This window comes from Pungitius pungitius, chromosome 19 (assembly GCF_949316345.1).
Source record: "Pungitius pungitius chromosome 19, fPunPun2.1, whole genome shotgun sequence".
NCBI lineage: Eukaryota > Metazoa > Chordata > Actinopteri > Perciformes > Gasterosteidae > Pungitius > Pungitius pungitius.
In genome coordinates this window covers 4,752,702-4,768,481 of record NC_084918.1, presented here as the reverse complement: position 1 = coordinate 4,768,481, position 15,780 = coordinate 4,752,702, and the positions used below count along the sequence as shown (strand labels likewise).

The 15,780-nt window shown below is 46.9% G+C and overlaps 1 protein-coding gene across 13 annotated transcripts in view; it reads right to left on the bottom strand.

Moving 5' to 3' along the window:
* The window catches only part of si:ch211-285f17.1 (sickle tail protein homolog), an 80,161-nt gene that overhangs the window by 9,407 nt on the left and 54,974 nt on the right, over positions 1-15,780 (bottom strand). For 9 of the 13 annotated variants that reach the window (XM_037455415.2, XM_037455416.2, XM_062559378.1 and 6 more), the window contains exons 3-12: positions 14,724-14,804; positions 13,398-13,587; positions 10,843-11,041; positions 9,794-9,887; positions 5,415-6,397; positions 4,051-4,155; positions 3,461-3,510; positions 2,111-2,250; positions 1,814-1,989; positions 106-236 (exon numbers count right to left, since the gene is read on the bottom strand). In XM_037455415.2, coding sequence (XP_037311312.2) covers positions 106-236; positions 1,814-1,989; positions 2,111-2,250; positions 3,461-3,510; positions 4,051-4,155; positions 5,415-6,397; positions 9,794-9,887; positions 10,843-11,041; positions 13,398-13,587; positions 14,724-14,804 — 2,149 coding nt within the window. The remainder of the gene's footprint in view (positions 1-105; positions 237-1,813; positions 1,990-2,110; positions 2,251-3,460; positions 3,511-4,050; positions 4,156-5,414; positions 6,398-9,793; positions 9,888-10,842; positions 11,042-13,397; positions 13,588-14,723; positions 14,805-15,780) is intronic. The other 4 variants (XM_037455413.2, XM_037455417.2, XM_062559381.1 and 1 more) reach the window with 2 other exon arrangements.

The window sequence follows — 15,780 nt, the reverse complement described above, 5'->3', positions numbered from 1 at the left end:
GTGTCTTTGCATGCATTCCACATCTCATTGGTCTAATGACAATGGAAAAACAGCCCCAAACAATATTTTGATTCCACGTAAAGAGAATATTCGCTGTTGTCTTACCTTTGAGTCCTGCCAGAGATTCTCCCACCTTTCTCAGCGTCACTGCTCCCTCCTCCACGTCCTTCAGAGTCACTGCTCTTTGTGTCGCTTCCAAGTCCTTCTGCAGGGAGCCGACATACTGCTCCAGCTCACTGGAGACGGAAACAAATGCACATGCAACAAATAAATAAAACACTGAGAAAAAAAAAAAAAGAAACTCCCGATTCATTTATTCATTTTCACTTTTCACTCCTGTTAATATTGTGTGTATTCTTTACCAACACCAGGGGGCAGGGCACAATCATTTATTTTAGGTTTTTCTGATAGGGCGTGAGAGAGCGGACTTTGAGACATGGTCCAGAAGAAAATAAGAAATTAGAACATATGCAACGATAAACATTTCCACCAACCACTTCCTTTTCCTGTCTCCGATGGATTGCTTGGATTTGGATGTCATCCCAAAACCACAAGTGTTTATACACTGAATGAGGGCTTATTTGTCCAAGACCACTTCCTCACATAGAAACCGCTGTACGTTGCTTCACAACAAGCCCAGGGCTCGAGAAAATAAAATGGATACTCTGAAGGGAAATGCGATGAAAGATAACATTGTGTGCAGCGTTGGATTGCATGAGAGGGACCAAAATGATGTTTCATTGTAGCTCAGTACCCCTGACAAAACACTCTTTCATAGAATTCCCCTAAAGGGAGTGGGAAAGATAATACAGTGTGGTTAAATGCCCTGCTATGCCAAAGCCTGCTGGTGATAAGAATGATGATGATGCAAAATACCAACTTTATCACAAAATAAAACTCTTTTTTCATTGAGCCTTCCACAGACAAAAACAGATACAACAATGTCTGAAGCTGAGTATGGGATCCCAAACATGTGACCGAACCCACTACTGCTAGATGAATGCTCTTCATTTTAGCCGGTAGGAGCTCTGTCACCATCGGCATTAATGTCATCTTACGATGACAAACTTTTTAAATCACATTTTTTTATTACTGTTCACGGTTTACTGACAAACTAGTAGTATACGTTTTACCATTTTAAGTCATGATGCTTCCCTTTTGAATAATAAAATGTTACAAAATGTGCCCCTATAGGTCATGATAGATTCTGTTCTTCCCTCGAGTGGGCAGTGTTTTTCACACCACATCCTCCGACTGATCTTAAAAGCGAGCAAACCTAATTACCGAGCATCATTTGAAGCTGTGTTTTTGCCGACTCACACTCGGCTGAATACAAAGGGTACCAGAGAGCCTTGATTCGCTGCGTTCTCTCAAGAAAACACTGTTTGACCTTGCGTGCAAACATCCAAATAAAAAAACGAAAACAAAAGATTCAATTGCTGCTCCCTGTTGGCAAGATGAAGCAAGCAAATTCAAGTGAGCGGGTTGGGTAGTTCCTCCGCAGTTGGGTCCATTGTTCTGCCTCCAGGGAGTCAGGCACTGGTTGCCTGTATAAACCTGTGAGCTGTATTCGGGAGGGCGTTGGCTTGAGCTCGGGAGTGAACAACACCGGTAAGCTGGTACAACTAATGAAGCCTTTTGGGGATTTCCTATGAATAAAAACACCTTGACTCGAGTTGCATGAGTGTTGCGCATAATCATCTCTAATATTTACAACAATAAAGATTTAATGCGAACAATGTGTCCATGTCTGACTATTTTAAAGCACACAACCGGTTATGTGAGTGAATCGGTGAATTCTGAGCAGACTCACCCGAGCTGTGTGAGGACACGCTCCTCCAGACCCAAGTACTTGTGCCTGTCCTCCTCCACCAGAGCTCTCTGCCTCTGCACAGGGTCCTCCAGGCCTTGCATGGCCTCCATAAGTTTAACACTGATTTCCTGCTCTGCCCGCTTCAGCTGGACTCGTAATGCCTCTTGGTTCTGGACCTTAAGGGATGCACACAGTCGGACAAGAGATATTAAGGGGGGAGCTACGCAACACACGCGAAGCCGTAGCAGATAACGCACAGGCTCGCAGAACTCGTTGAAGGGGGGGGGGGGGTCTCACCTGCTGCTGTCTCATCTGATGCAGTTGCATCCTGAGGTCAGAAACGTTCTTCCTGAACTGCAAGAGGTTGACTTTGAGAGGAACTGGACCCTTGGCAAGTGGAGCTGCGCTGCTCTTGGGGGCCAAGACTGGGGATCCACCTGTGTGTGTGTGTGTGTGTGTGTGTGTGGAAGACAAGTTAAAGCGTTTTACTTGAAAAAAATATAATAAAAGTGCTCTTGAGTGTTCTAGTTCCACAGTGTTGATGGATTGTCTCGTGATGCGTTGCTGTAAATAATATATGACATTATGTTGATTGCATTTCTTGGACTATAAGCATTGTCCGTTAATTACGCAGATAAGAAAACATATACTGGTAGTCACACTGGCTGCACTTCTGAAATGTCGATCCGCTGGTTTTGACATTTCCTTTCACCACTTGGGGGTTGAAACCATGGAAACCAAGGGAAGCAATATTTGTGGTTGGGGTGAGTGTCGGGTAATCGCTAACAATAGAAATTAAATTTCCCTTATTATGTTGGTTGCACGTCTAAAAACACTGAGCACCACAAACAAAATCACACCTTCATTGCATTGGCCTTGTGGTTAAAATCCCCATCATTAATAGGTCAAAGGGTTGAAATGATGTGCTAGGCGAGGGGACAGTTAAAAAGGTCCACAATCAAACATTTGTTTTGGAATACGGAAGAACCCGGCCCTTTCACCTCAGAAACAAGAGGTCCATTTAGGTGAGTGCACTCTAAGCTCCCTTGACGCTCAACCCGCCCGGTGGAAGAACTCTCCTTTTGTCTCGGTAATCCCAGAACTCTATTCAACAACATATTTCTCACACGCTACCTGACAGCCGCCTACGCCTGCAGCGCAGGTGACAGTGTGCCCTGCTGGTCGTGCTGTTGGGGACGCGGTGTCCATCAAGGCGTTGTTGTGACAGCGAAGAAGCGTTTGAGCAAAATAAAAAAGGGGCACTGGACGCATCGCGTGTTTGATGCGAAGCGAGCCTGGCGGGATTCAAACCCCCCCCCCACCCCCCCTCTCAGTTTCCTTTGTGATTCTTTGGAGAATCGCTCAAGCTCCAGACGCAACGAGGAGCGCAATGTTTGAGTGTGCAGATGTTTAGAGACGGGGAGGAGCTCGTGTCGGCTCTCGTTTCTTATCGGCCATTTAATTGGACGTCCGCGGAGTAGAAATAGGAACCCAAGCAAAGGCGGCTGGCTTGGTTTTCCCCCCCTCAATCCAGCACGGCTCATGGCAAGCTGTTGACTGACACTGAGGTGCAGGCTTGTCTGCACCAGACAATATGGTGCTACAAGTCTTCAGAGGAAAGGAATCAAATTGATCCGAATTACCAACCTGAGCTATGTGCACTGTGAGCTGGAGATGATGTCTTCGATGGTATCTCACTGCAGTCAGAGGAAAAAAAAAATCATAAGAGCAGGATTTTGTCTTTTTTAAAGAACAGCGTTTGGGGCCCGTTGTTTAGGGTTTGTATTAGTAAGAACAACACAAAACAACAAAGTATGACGGTGAAATACTGACAAACCAGGAGGTTAAAATGATGTTAATGATGTTAACAGGCTTCATCACAGTTGAAAATAAAAACGAGAACTGCAGTCACAGACCTTTTGGACTAACTGACGAGCAAACAATAACACAAGGTCCACCAAGAAGAGTCAAATGCAAAGAGGAGAAGAGCAGCCAGGTAAACCTTACATAGCGGCGATTTATCGAGAGAGCAAATGACTTCAATATCAGATTCACAGTCAAACCTATTTCCTCCTCACCAGATGCTATTTAGCCTGTTTGGCCTTTGTAGAGAGAACCCTTTATCTTCCCTGCTCTGGCTGGATGGGCAGGCTTTTCATTTGAAACTCCATTTCCCCCCCCCCCTCCCCCCCCGCCCGATGCCTCACTTTTTCCTATGGTTTCCTGTGGTTGCTTACCTTAGTAGCTCCTTGGTGCCACTAGTGTTTGGCTCCTTTAAAAGTGCATGCTGAACAAGACCAGTCAAGCTGGCAATCTGTTGCTCCATAGCCTTCATTCGCACTCTGCAGAAACATCAGAAAATTCTGCTTTCAACACGGAGGCCTGCCGGGTGTCACAGGTGCCACGAGAGCAACTGTTCGCTCACAATATTTATTTTTAAACGGGACGGTTTCTGAATTAGAACAGTATTTTCACAAAAAAAGGAAAAGGCTTGATTCCAGCTAGAATAAACAACATGGACGACTCGAGACAAGAAAAGAACCCGGAGGTTCAGACCGAGGACGTTGAAGTCACGTTGTTTTTTTTTTTTTAAATCAAACAAAGGTGTGTCGCCACTCAGGAGGGAAAGAAAGGACCATTGGAGAATTACCATAAGAAAAGCCAAACATCAGAGGCAGGACCTCAAACCTAGATTGCTTGGTAAAGGTAAGAGGTCGGAAAAGACAATACCCATTGCCATGGGATGTCGTCGTTTATCTTGAGGAAGGATACGGGGCCAGCGGAGGACAAACGGGAGACTGAGTGCTTCCAGCTGTGCTGCAGACAATGGACAGATGCGAGGACAGCAACGTCTCATACGGCATGTTTCACAGCAATAAATCCTATGACGGCTAGGGAGCCCCGTAGTGTCTGGGCTATGTTTATTTTAAAAGTTAAGTACCACACTTCCCCATTCAAATTCCCATACACTTCCCCGGATTCCCAGGGCATTTTCTAATGGGGGGGCTTTGGACTGCCCAGGTGGTCCAGTCTAATCATTTTAAATGATTGGGCCACTTAAAATACTTATTCAACGTGGTCAATGTTTTCCTAATTTTCCTAGATACGCACGTGGAAACCACGTTTGCGTCCCCCTTTTTCAATGTTTATGTGCTCCCTGTCAGAGGGGATAAACCTAATCCAGGTACCAAAATATCTGATGGATTATCCAGACTCAATAGAGTCTACAGAGGGTTTGTTGTCAGAACAATAGTCCCAGAGTAACCTGAAAAATATACGCAGGATTTGTGCGCTCTCTAGCTACACAGTGTTTTTTTTTAATAATCAACACTGTTGGCTCCAAAGTCTGTGAGAAGTCAGATAAGCAAACCGGTTGTGCACACAAACCAAACGCATAATCCCGTGCATCAGTCTGCCGTTCTTAATGCGCACGTTACATCTTAAACCTTGCCTCAAGTCGCGGGTGTTAGAACAGGAAGAGCAAGGGGTTGAAAATCAGCCGCTCGTGGGTTAGGGTGGAAACTGGGATGCAGTTAGTTTATCGTCCAACGCAATGTCTCGATCGCGGCTTCAACAATCTCACCGGCCCCGCGTCGCTTACCGGGTCTGATGCTCACTGGCAACTGCGATGGGCCCCTGGAGGTGACCCTGGAGGTCCGGAACCACAGGTGACCCCATGCTGTTCCGGGGCTTGGCGCCCGCCGCTTCCTCCTTCCTGAATGACTGGCGCACGGGTGAGCTTCTCTCCATGGGAACGCCGTGAGGGGGCACGCCATGAGGGGGCACGCCGGGAGGGGGCATGCCGTGAGGCGGCACGCCATGAGGGGGCATGCCGGGAGGGGGCATACCGTGAGGAGGCCCGCCGTGAGGGGGCATGCCGTGAGGGGGCATACCGTGAGGGGGCATGCCAGGAGGAGGCCCGCCGTGAGGAGGCATACCGTGAGGAGGCCCGCCATAAGGAGGCCCGCCATGGATGTCAATCATCCGCACCTCAGCCATCCGGTGAGGGGACGGGGGAGGTGTCTTTGAGCCCAAAGTAGGCAGCTGGCTGTTCCTGGACTTCTGCCGGTACAGAGAGGGGTGATCCATAGTGTCCGTCGGGCTCGGCCCGCCGTATGAGCCCGTGGAGCGGATGGAGGCGCGGTGAAACCCTCCTATGGCGTGATCGGTACCATCGATCCCGGGGCTCTGCTGTGGTCCGTGGGCAGAGGCCATGCTCATTCTTCCATCTTGGAGCACGTACGGGTCCGCGTACAAGCTCTCACTTCCCCTTGATAGACTCTGGCTTTTGCCGCCCCTGTCCTCGTCCGGCTTGACGTCCCGTCTTTCCAGGATGGCACTGGGACAGGGCGAGATGGAGCGGGCCGCAGGGTTGGCATTTGACAGCCGGTCCCGCGGGATAGTGGCGTTGCCAGGTAAGGAGCCCTGCCGCGGGCCGAACGGGATTCTGGAGGGGGACGGGGGCATGGAGTGGGGAGATGGTGGAAGGGCTCCCTGCATGGGGTGGTGTGCCGGGGGGCCCACGGGGGGCTGCCTCAGAGGGGGCGGGCCATCCCGAACGGCATGCATCGGTTCGCTGTGCATCTGCAAAAAGCGCATAGAGGTCTTCTTAAACACTAACAGACATAATAAAATGGATATCAAATATTGTCAACAAATAAGACTAAAGAGTTCTGCCCTCTTGTTAGCTTCAGTCACTGTTTATTTTATGTATATTTATCCTTTATAATTGGATTAAAGTGCCAGTGAAACAAAAACGTCCATCTAACCCAATTTACTTTTCAAAGAAAACACAGAGGAAGGACTTTTCTAAGGTGTAGTACAGCATGTTTTTTTACTGTCAACTAATCTGATTGCCAGCGGTGATAAGAGTGAGGCTTTCCTAATAAGAGGTTGCGTAATAACCTCCTAGAAGGCAGTTGATTCATTTGTCTGGTTATATTTAACCTTTAACACCTAATCGGGGCAAATGTTCTTTAGCCTGACCACCCACAAAAGACCCCTGAAGGCTAATGTATAATAAACTATGCTTTTAACACATCACAGTGATAGACTAGCTTCAGTTAAACCTTGATGGAAACAATAGCCTTATATGACATAAAAATGTCCATTTTGGCATACAGGATGTGCACCGATTTCATCAAATGCATTCCCCAAAAATGCAACCTGTGGATATGTGAGAGGACGGGTCCGATAACACTGAGCGGCATCTCACGCAGGACTAAACCCCATTAAGTCTTACTTCCTGTCTTACCGTCTACTGTCAAACAAACAAGCAATTGTTCTTTCAAGTTATGACTCATGGGTTACAATTACATAAGAGGACAAGTGAAAACGAAATACAAAGTTCCTTATTTTGTATTTTTGTCAGCGCTAATACTGGTTATTACAGCAAAGGGAACGATATGGTGGGTGTGTTGCGTGTGTTTATGTGAAAAAAAGTATCTGTTCAAACTGGAAAACAAGCGCTGCTGAAGGTGTAGAATAGCAAAGGGTTGAGGCTTGGCTGTGATAACAAAGGGGAAAAAAAAAGAAAGAAACTTGCTGGCAGTAAAAGCTCACAGCCAAATCTGCAGGCAGCAACAAGTCGGACCAAGCGAAAAAAAATAACATTATGAGAAATATAAGAAGCAGAAAATGATCAAAACCTAATTACTTTAACTACCCAAGGTGCCACAAAAAAAAAAAAAGTTGCCCTCTTGTGCAGGAATTTAGGAGCCTTAAATAACATCTCTGACTCCGTTGCCAGTTCCAGCAAAGCCGCGGAACTATTTTAGCCCAAAATGCATAACTTGTTAATCCCAAACAGATGTTACACCTTTGGAAGACTCACCCTCCTTAAAATACACTTCATAAACGCAGTCGGTGTTTGTCGGCGATACATTTTTTGCTTTGAGACCAAACAGAGGCGTGAACGCTTGAAAAACAAAACGCAAAAGTCGTGTCGAGTAACATTTGGTTTCAGTTCGACCTCCAATAATGAGGGCGGCGCGTCTGGAAGCGCACTAAGGGCCCTCGATCTCCTGCTGGAGGTGCGTCCACGTCTAAACAGTGTTGAAAAGAAGGCGAGAGCTTCCTGTGAATTAAGATGATATTGAGTGAAAACTTGAATAAATACCAACAGCAGGTTGGTATTTAATAGCTGAACCTGCGACGTGTGCATGATATCCCTTCTACCGGCATTGACCATTCTATGACTGTAAATCAAATGCTTATCTTGGCACAATCCCTAAATGAGTTCAGATCAATGTCAATTGGCCGCTATTTCACTCGATGAAACCTCACAAAAGAAAATACCTCCTCAGTCTGCTGCCCCCCCCCCGTGTAACGATGGGTTTCTGTGTGGGCATACATCTGTCTGCCTTAAATCACTTACTGACGGATAAGAAAGGTTGAATTTAGAAGCAGGGGCCGCTTTATTTTTCCAGAAAGCTTCAAACCAATAACAGAGGTAACTGCAGATGCCGCTTGAAATCCGATCCGAAGGCGGCATTCCTGCGTGCAAAAAGCGTGCTCACTCGCCAACATTAAAGTGTTTGAGTGAGTGTGCAGCTTATTCTTCAGCTATTGTAGCTGTAGAATTGGCCCTTTTTGCTTTGAAAAAAAAAAAAAATCCTTTTATTTTAAAGGCAAACACAACAAACACAAAAATCTTCGGTGCAAGCTTCAAGTTGCTGACATGCTTTTGGGGGGAAGTGCAGCCGGAGGAGAGCGATGCATATTCTTGGATTAATGCAACAAATGTCATCTAAATAATTTATGTCAACACGCCCCCGTCTTGTGCCATTTCCATCCACTTGGCCTCCACACCCACAGCAACGTCCAAGTTCTGGATTTGTGTCAATTGCCGCTTGGTTAAACAATGACGGAACTATTCATCACAGCACATCTTCTCCCTCCGAGGTTTTCCCATGTTCCCACTGGAGACCTCGTATAGCTGCCTTTTTTATTTCGCCTAAAGCGCTTCAGTTCACGATCGCGTTACGATTCAATCCTGCAGATTCAGAAAGTGTCATGGATATTAAACACGCACTTCTGCACAAAGGATGAAAAAGAAAAGAGATGACAAAGTAATGTGGAAAGCTGCTCCACGCGGTTAACGTTCCGTTCTTCTACTGTGTCCTGCATGCGATATTTCCTTCTTTAAACTATTTCATTTGCATTTCACTTTGGGTTTTTTTCCAATCCTTTACTTAAATGTCTTTCACTCACTTCTCCTCGAAGGACCCCTTTACAGAGAAGCAACTCGCCTGCAGCAGTAGAGAAAAAAAAAACAACAACTCTGCAGCCACCTCGAAGGCACCTTGCATTCTGATCCTGGACCTTTTAAACCATCATCATTTTTTCCCTTCAAACTTACGGGACACATATTCTATGTAAAAAAATAAAAAAATCAAATCATAACCACGGTTAATCTAGTTTTTGCGGTATCACAATAGCCCTCCGATGCCGGCTGTAAAACCCGCAGTAGAGAGAGGAGCAGCGGCTTGGTATGAAGGGTCAGGTGGATTAGAGAGGGGGATTTGAGGAGGAACATTTGGGAAAGGGCTCTTTGGGGATTTAGTTTTGTTACATCAGCGTGGTTAAAAAAAAAGAAAAAAACATGCTGGAATCAGAACAAGACAAAGAGATTCGAGCTGATTTGGGGGGGGGGAGAATAAACAAAGAAAGGTAGTTGAGAGACTTGAGTTAAATTGCTCCTTAAGCAAGCTGCACCAGAGCGTGCAGGCCAGGCCCAATCGCAGGGCCCCCGCGAGAACAATGCTAGCCCCCCCCCTCCTCTAAAGAGATTAACAAGAGGCAGGGGGACATTCCTTCCCCTTTACTGCAAACAGGACGGGACAATGAGAAGCGTTGGAGGAGGCCGGGGCTCACTCTTCTGCCTGCAACAGGTGCGGTCGTCGCCCCTGCAGCCCTGCAGCTGCTGCCCCGCTGGACGAGGATCGCGTTCGCAAGCCGTGTGTCATTCACAGTACTCACCCTGGCATCGCCGTTGGCGGGCCTCGGGCCGTGGCTGAACGCCTGCGCCGGGTCCTTGTGGTAGACCTTCAGGCAGGAGTGATCCGCTATGTTCCTGTAGGGGGAAGAGGTGCCCCGCGGTAAATAGGCGGCCCAGTAATCACCGTCGGACAGCGGGCGGTCCTCCCGCAGCCTGGATCGCAGTCTCTGCCTCAACCCCGCCAAGGGCGCGTGCCCCGCGGGAGGGTCCGACAGTCCTCTGTCGTATGACATTTCTCTCTAAGTCTCTAAAAGTCTATAAAGACCTCTATCGACGCCGGAGTTAAAAGGCGGCTCGGCTGCGCTCTTTCTGCTGCCCGGGCCTCACCCTCGCTAGAGGTGTTGTACCCTGGACGCTTGAACCAACCCTTAAGAATCACAAGACACTTTATTATAGCCCTGATAAAGAATGAGTCACAATGCACACACACACACACACACATATGCACACACACACACACACACACTCGGGTAGGACGTCCGGAAAAGAAAGGGACAAAGTGGCTGGTCTCTCCAGGAGTAATATATAAAGAAAACCTAAACTTGCTAAGGAACGCTGGTGAACGTTAACCAGGAAACAAAGCCTGGGAATGAAACACTACAGACTGTAAAAGTTAGAACACGAGTCAATCGTTTTACCAGTGGAGACAGGACAACAGGCAGGAATATCATCTAAGTTTCTCAAGAGAGCTCTTCAGTTTGTTTGGGTGCAGAACATCGGTGACATATTGCCAAAGGGCTTCATGTCCAAATACATTTCTTTGGTTTGAACGTGTTGGAAAGTGGAGGCAAGAAACTTTCCTGGCCAGGAACATTTCCTGTGCTTGGGGAAGTTCAGACAGGATGCTCTCATGCGGGGAGGAGGGGGGGGGGGGGGGGGGGTGGATTTGGGTGGAAAGGACTTGAGAGGAAGACTATTAAAATTCTCGGGTGTCCTCTTTAACTTTAACATTAAAACTGACAAAAACACACAGCGGTCTCCAATACTCTTCGGCATCCGCGTTCACTGGACACAATCAGGCGCCTTTTACCTGACGTCTGCGAGCTCGTAGTAAATGTTCCTCATGTCGTCTTTGACGTAGACGGCGACGCTGGGCGACTCCAGCATCTTCATGGTGAGCTGCTGCGGGAAGGCACTGACGAACAGAGCCCTGACCGTGTCCATGCTGGTGATCTCATTCGGCATGCGGATCTGCTTGGTCTCGTCCCCGTAGAGCAGGTACAGCACACCTGCAGGCGGTGGAGAGGTGATCGTTAGCCCGGAAAGGGTGCAGAGGCCTGTGTGCAAAGCCGCTCCCTCGAATGTGGCATCCCGAACAACAACAAATCGTTAAATATCGTAAGCAGTGAGTAAGGTTTTGGTCTTGGGAGCAGCCACAGCCGTCTCCTGACAGCTTGTAGCCTGTGGATGCTTATTACGCAGTTTACATACCATGCCTGCTTATAGGTATTGACTTGACATGCCTGCTTATAAGTAACTGAAATCAGAGATTGATTGCTAAGAATATAGGCCACAAACGTTTGTCAAAATCTGTGTTTTTTACCGATAATATAATGATAATAGAAGATTTTACTAAGTTTTTACTGTGCCTTTCATGACCCGTGAAAACCCAGCTGTCTCTATCTGATGACGTCTAATCTGATGCTTGGCCCTTAAAACCTGGCCTTAAAATGCGCCCAAATCTCTCACCGGATTTTTCCGTTGGTGTTGGTATTGATACCATCAAGCCCTTGCAGCTAAGCTCAGGGTGGAACAGTACGAGTTGCGCATCGAGAAAAAAAAAAACGAAAGCCTGAACCTCTGAACTCTGGGTGAGGCACCTGTACTGTGCTTTGCCAAAATGGATTTAGGGACACACCCATATTGCACTTGTATAAACAACACCAGGGAACAGAAGACGACAGAGTTCTGTTTCTATAGCCATTCGGATTTGTTGCTCTAAGCAGCTCAGATCTGCATTGATTCCATCTTGCAACAATAGCATTTCTTTTGGTCTTATTTCATGAGAAAGAATGTCACGTTGCACGAGCAAAAGACTTTGAGATTCACACAAATCTGTCAGTTCAAAGTCACTTTCACATTTGTGCGCTACAAATAGCTGGTTTTAAGTAAAAGAGGAATGGTTGTACTTGATGTGAAACCCCATAAAAGGACAGAGCCAGTAAAAGCTACCAGATGTTGGGGAAATATTATACAAGACCCAACATGCTCCACGAGACAGAGAGAGGGCAAATCCAGGGAATAAAAATGGCTGAGTCTATTATTTCTCTTTCTGGTCTGTCTGTGTTTCTGGGTAGTAAGAACTTAACAAAGTGTCAATTTGCAAAATAGCGTCTTTCCCCTGAGAGCTGTTATTTTAACAGTCAGCCAGCTTTCATCCAGATGTTGGAAATTAAAGCGAATGAGTTTGATAACAATGCGCCATTGATTAAACTTGCGTTGTGAAGATTTAACTTTTTTTAATCCACTGTTTCAATAGCAGCAGAAATGTTGAGTAGCTCGGTCCTAGCGCAGAGTCGTGTTACGTTGCCGAGCGCCTGGTTTCACTCAGGATTGGAAGCAAATGGCCGCTGGGTTTTCCAGACCAAATGGAGACCTCAACTTTAAGAATGTTCCGTATTCATCCAGTGGGACACAACATAAAACTAAAAGCTAAGATCCTGGAAACAGCACATTGTGCTCCCCAATATCATCAAAAAGCTGCGACAACAAAAGCAGAAAAAAAAAGCAATATTAGAACCACTGAATGAATAAAAACTCTGGGTTTGAATGTGATACTCACATCAGGGGGGTTTCAGGATCTCCTGTTTTCTGTTAGGTCTTATGATGATGCTCTGGAAAAGCCCACGCTATAACTACTACCGTACAGGATGAGGATACTAAGCCCCAAGTCTCCGTAGGGACCCAGGCAAGGGTGTGCCTGCCTGCCTGTGTGTGTGTGTGTGTGTGTGTGTGTGTGTGTGTGTGTGCATGAGAGGCTGTGGGAGGGACACTGTATCTAAGTGGTGCCCCCTTTTTCCACTCCTCCCCCTTTTACCACACCATAGCGCCCCCCCCCCCCCCCCCCACTGTCACAATGCCCTGTCCTGGTGGGTTTTAGAGGGAAAAAGCGGGAGTTGGGGCATGTGACATGGGTCTGTTAAAAGGGCTTTTTGTACGAGTTTTGCATCCCCGCTTCTAAAGAAAAGTGGCACCCTATGGTTTCATTCACTTTCCCTTTGGTTCGATAGACGTGCCTTTCAGACACCTTTCTGTTATCCGGCAGCAGATGCAGAGCCGAGTTATGTGAGCTACCTTTGAAGACTATTCTCCTGGAAGAAAAAAAAAAAACTACACTCTACACTGAACTTTGTTTGGGAACTCAAACTCAAATTCTTTCCCCACCTTTCTCCCCCTAAATGCAGCAACCTAATTCTGCACAACACAGACGGCACATCTCATCATCATGTCAACGACATGGTGGCGTTTTGAGGATGGATTCCACTACAGAGGGAATGGTTAATAATAATTAGACAATTGGAAAAGCCTAATCCAGTTTTCTCAAGTGACTGACCGGTCAAACCAAAAGCCTCACAGACGGCGTACCTAGCGAGCGGTCCTTGGTCTGGTTGGTGGATCGCACCACGGGCAGGCTAGCACGGATCCGGCTGCCGCGGGTGAAGGCTGATGGCGAGTCGGCCTCGGACATGGCGTCCAACGAGTCCAGGGAGGCCAGGGACAGGTGGTCGACCTGGTCGCCGGTGCTGGAGTGTGGGCCGTGCTTCGGGCTTCTGCTCTGGAGGTGGAGGAGGGACGTGGAAACATGACACGGTGAGGGTTAGACCAGGGACACTCGGGAACACAAAATGATACATGTATCAGGTTCCCCTTTGTGAAGGAACAGAAAAAAAAGCATTGTCGTTTTTCTAATGAGTAATAAACATACTTTTTAAGATATGATGCATTAGAGATTAATACTGTAACTATTGCTTTAACAATGTCAAATGTTATGATTCGCTGGCGAGCTGTAATAAAACGCCCTTTTCGAACTACTAAAACACACAAGTGTGGAAAGGAAGGGACACGTAAACACTGTATTTCACTGATACATGCTCACTAATTGGCCTCTTTTCATTGCTGTCACACAAGCACATCAAGCATGACAACGCTCATACATGAGTCACGGCGCTTAGGTTTCATTTGCACAAACACGAGCCAGGCCGGGGTCTGAAGCTGAACAAGTTCTAAAACAGTTCCCAACCTGTATGATGACAAACTGAAAGAGATCAAACAGAAACCCACAGTGTGGGTAAGGCCGCTTCTTTTCTTTACCACTGATTAAAAGATCCAGATTTGTGTCATCAAAGACCTGAAGATCAGTTAGCTTCTGGGTAATCCGATCCCCATGACATGCCATCAAGAGCAACCGATACAATAAGACAATGTGTGACCAGACTGGAGAGGCCCGTAAGGCGATCTGTACCACAGGGACAGGGTGGGACTAGAACCGAGTGGGGGGGGGGAGGGGGGGGGGTCAGTGAACACTGGGCTCTTTATGAAGATGGCAGAGGTGTAACGCCGGCCAGCTGACGCAGCAGGAGACAGCAGGCCAGTCCAGCAGGGCATCTCGAGCGCACCTGCATGCACACCTGCATGCGCTTCTCTCTCTCTCACAGTACCAACGCGCATGTTGACGAATTATGAATTGAGCTTTTTATATTAGGCGCAGGTGTGACATCTGTGGAAGCTTTAATAGCGTGCTTTGGCAGGCAGAGCGAAATCGGACGCCACGAGGCACGGAAGCCCAAGGGTTGGGAACACGGTGCACACCCAGCCGTTCTGTAGTGAGGATGCATACATGCCACACACACACACACACAACACACAACACACATATTGGCACGATGCAGATAAGATAAAAGGCTGACTGACTCTGTGAGGCAACTGGATTTTCATCAAGTACCTCTGAATGTCAAGCTCTGAGTGAAGGGAGGAGAGCATGCCCTGTAAAGACTGATGGGAGAACAGCAGGAGAGAAGAATGAAGTAAAAAGCAAATGGTTAGGACGTGCCACCGGGAGGGCGAGATGGAAGAATAAATGGCCGTCAAACACAACAGAGGAACCATGGAAACAAACCAATGTCAACAGCAGACCAAAGAAAAGAAGAAAGAGGTTGAAAACAGAACCTTTGTTGTAGATTTAGTCTTCATACGATCTTACAGATCACAAGCTCAACGAGTGTCGGACAGAAACCCATCAAAACCACTCCACTTAATACAGTCATTTTCATCATGAATATAATAGATTATTCTCATCCACACGTGATATTTGTTGAGTAATAGTGTGCGGGCATTTTCCTGTTACGCAGCGACCTGACAGAGCAGGTAAAACTGCTGAGTCGTCACTCAACAACTGTCCTGTAATTCCATTAAAATACGCTTTGGCTTGCAGCACCCGCAGATAACAAAGACATGAATGTGCCCGTAAACTGTTAACACAATACATCTCGACCTCTTAAAAACTGAGGGGTGACAATGCAGTTGCCGAGTCACATGAAACCAGACATGTGTTGGGAAATTTAAGATGAGCACTGAATGTTTCATGGGCGCATTCATTGGTGGTGGGTCCACGCTGCATGAGCTTATTTTTAATGAACGGTTTGGAGAGTGGTATCAATCCATTGAATATTTTTGGGAAGTGTCATGCACCACTTGAATTGTACCCACCCTTCATATTGTGGTTAAAGTAACTTTTGTTAACGTTTTGTGTCAGTACGCGAATCTCGTATCATACGCTTAAACACTGTGACACCTGCAGAACAATTGCAGAAAGGGAGAAAGATAGTTAAAACGGAAGCAGTAGCATATTAAAGTGCAGGAAATTGCAAATGAGACCTTCTGCCTCCCTGTGGAAAGAGGTAATTAAGTTAAACCACTGCACACCAGTCCACACCTGACAAATGAGGGTGTCCCCTCCAAAGGTCAACCG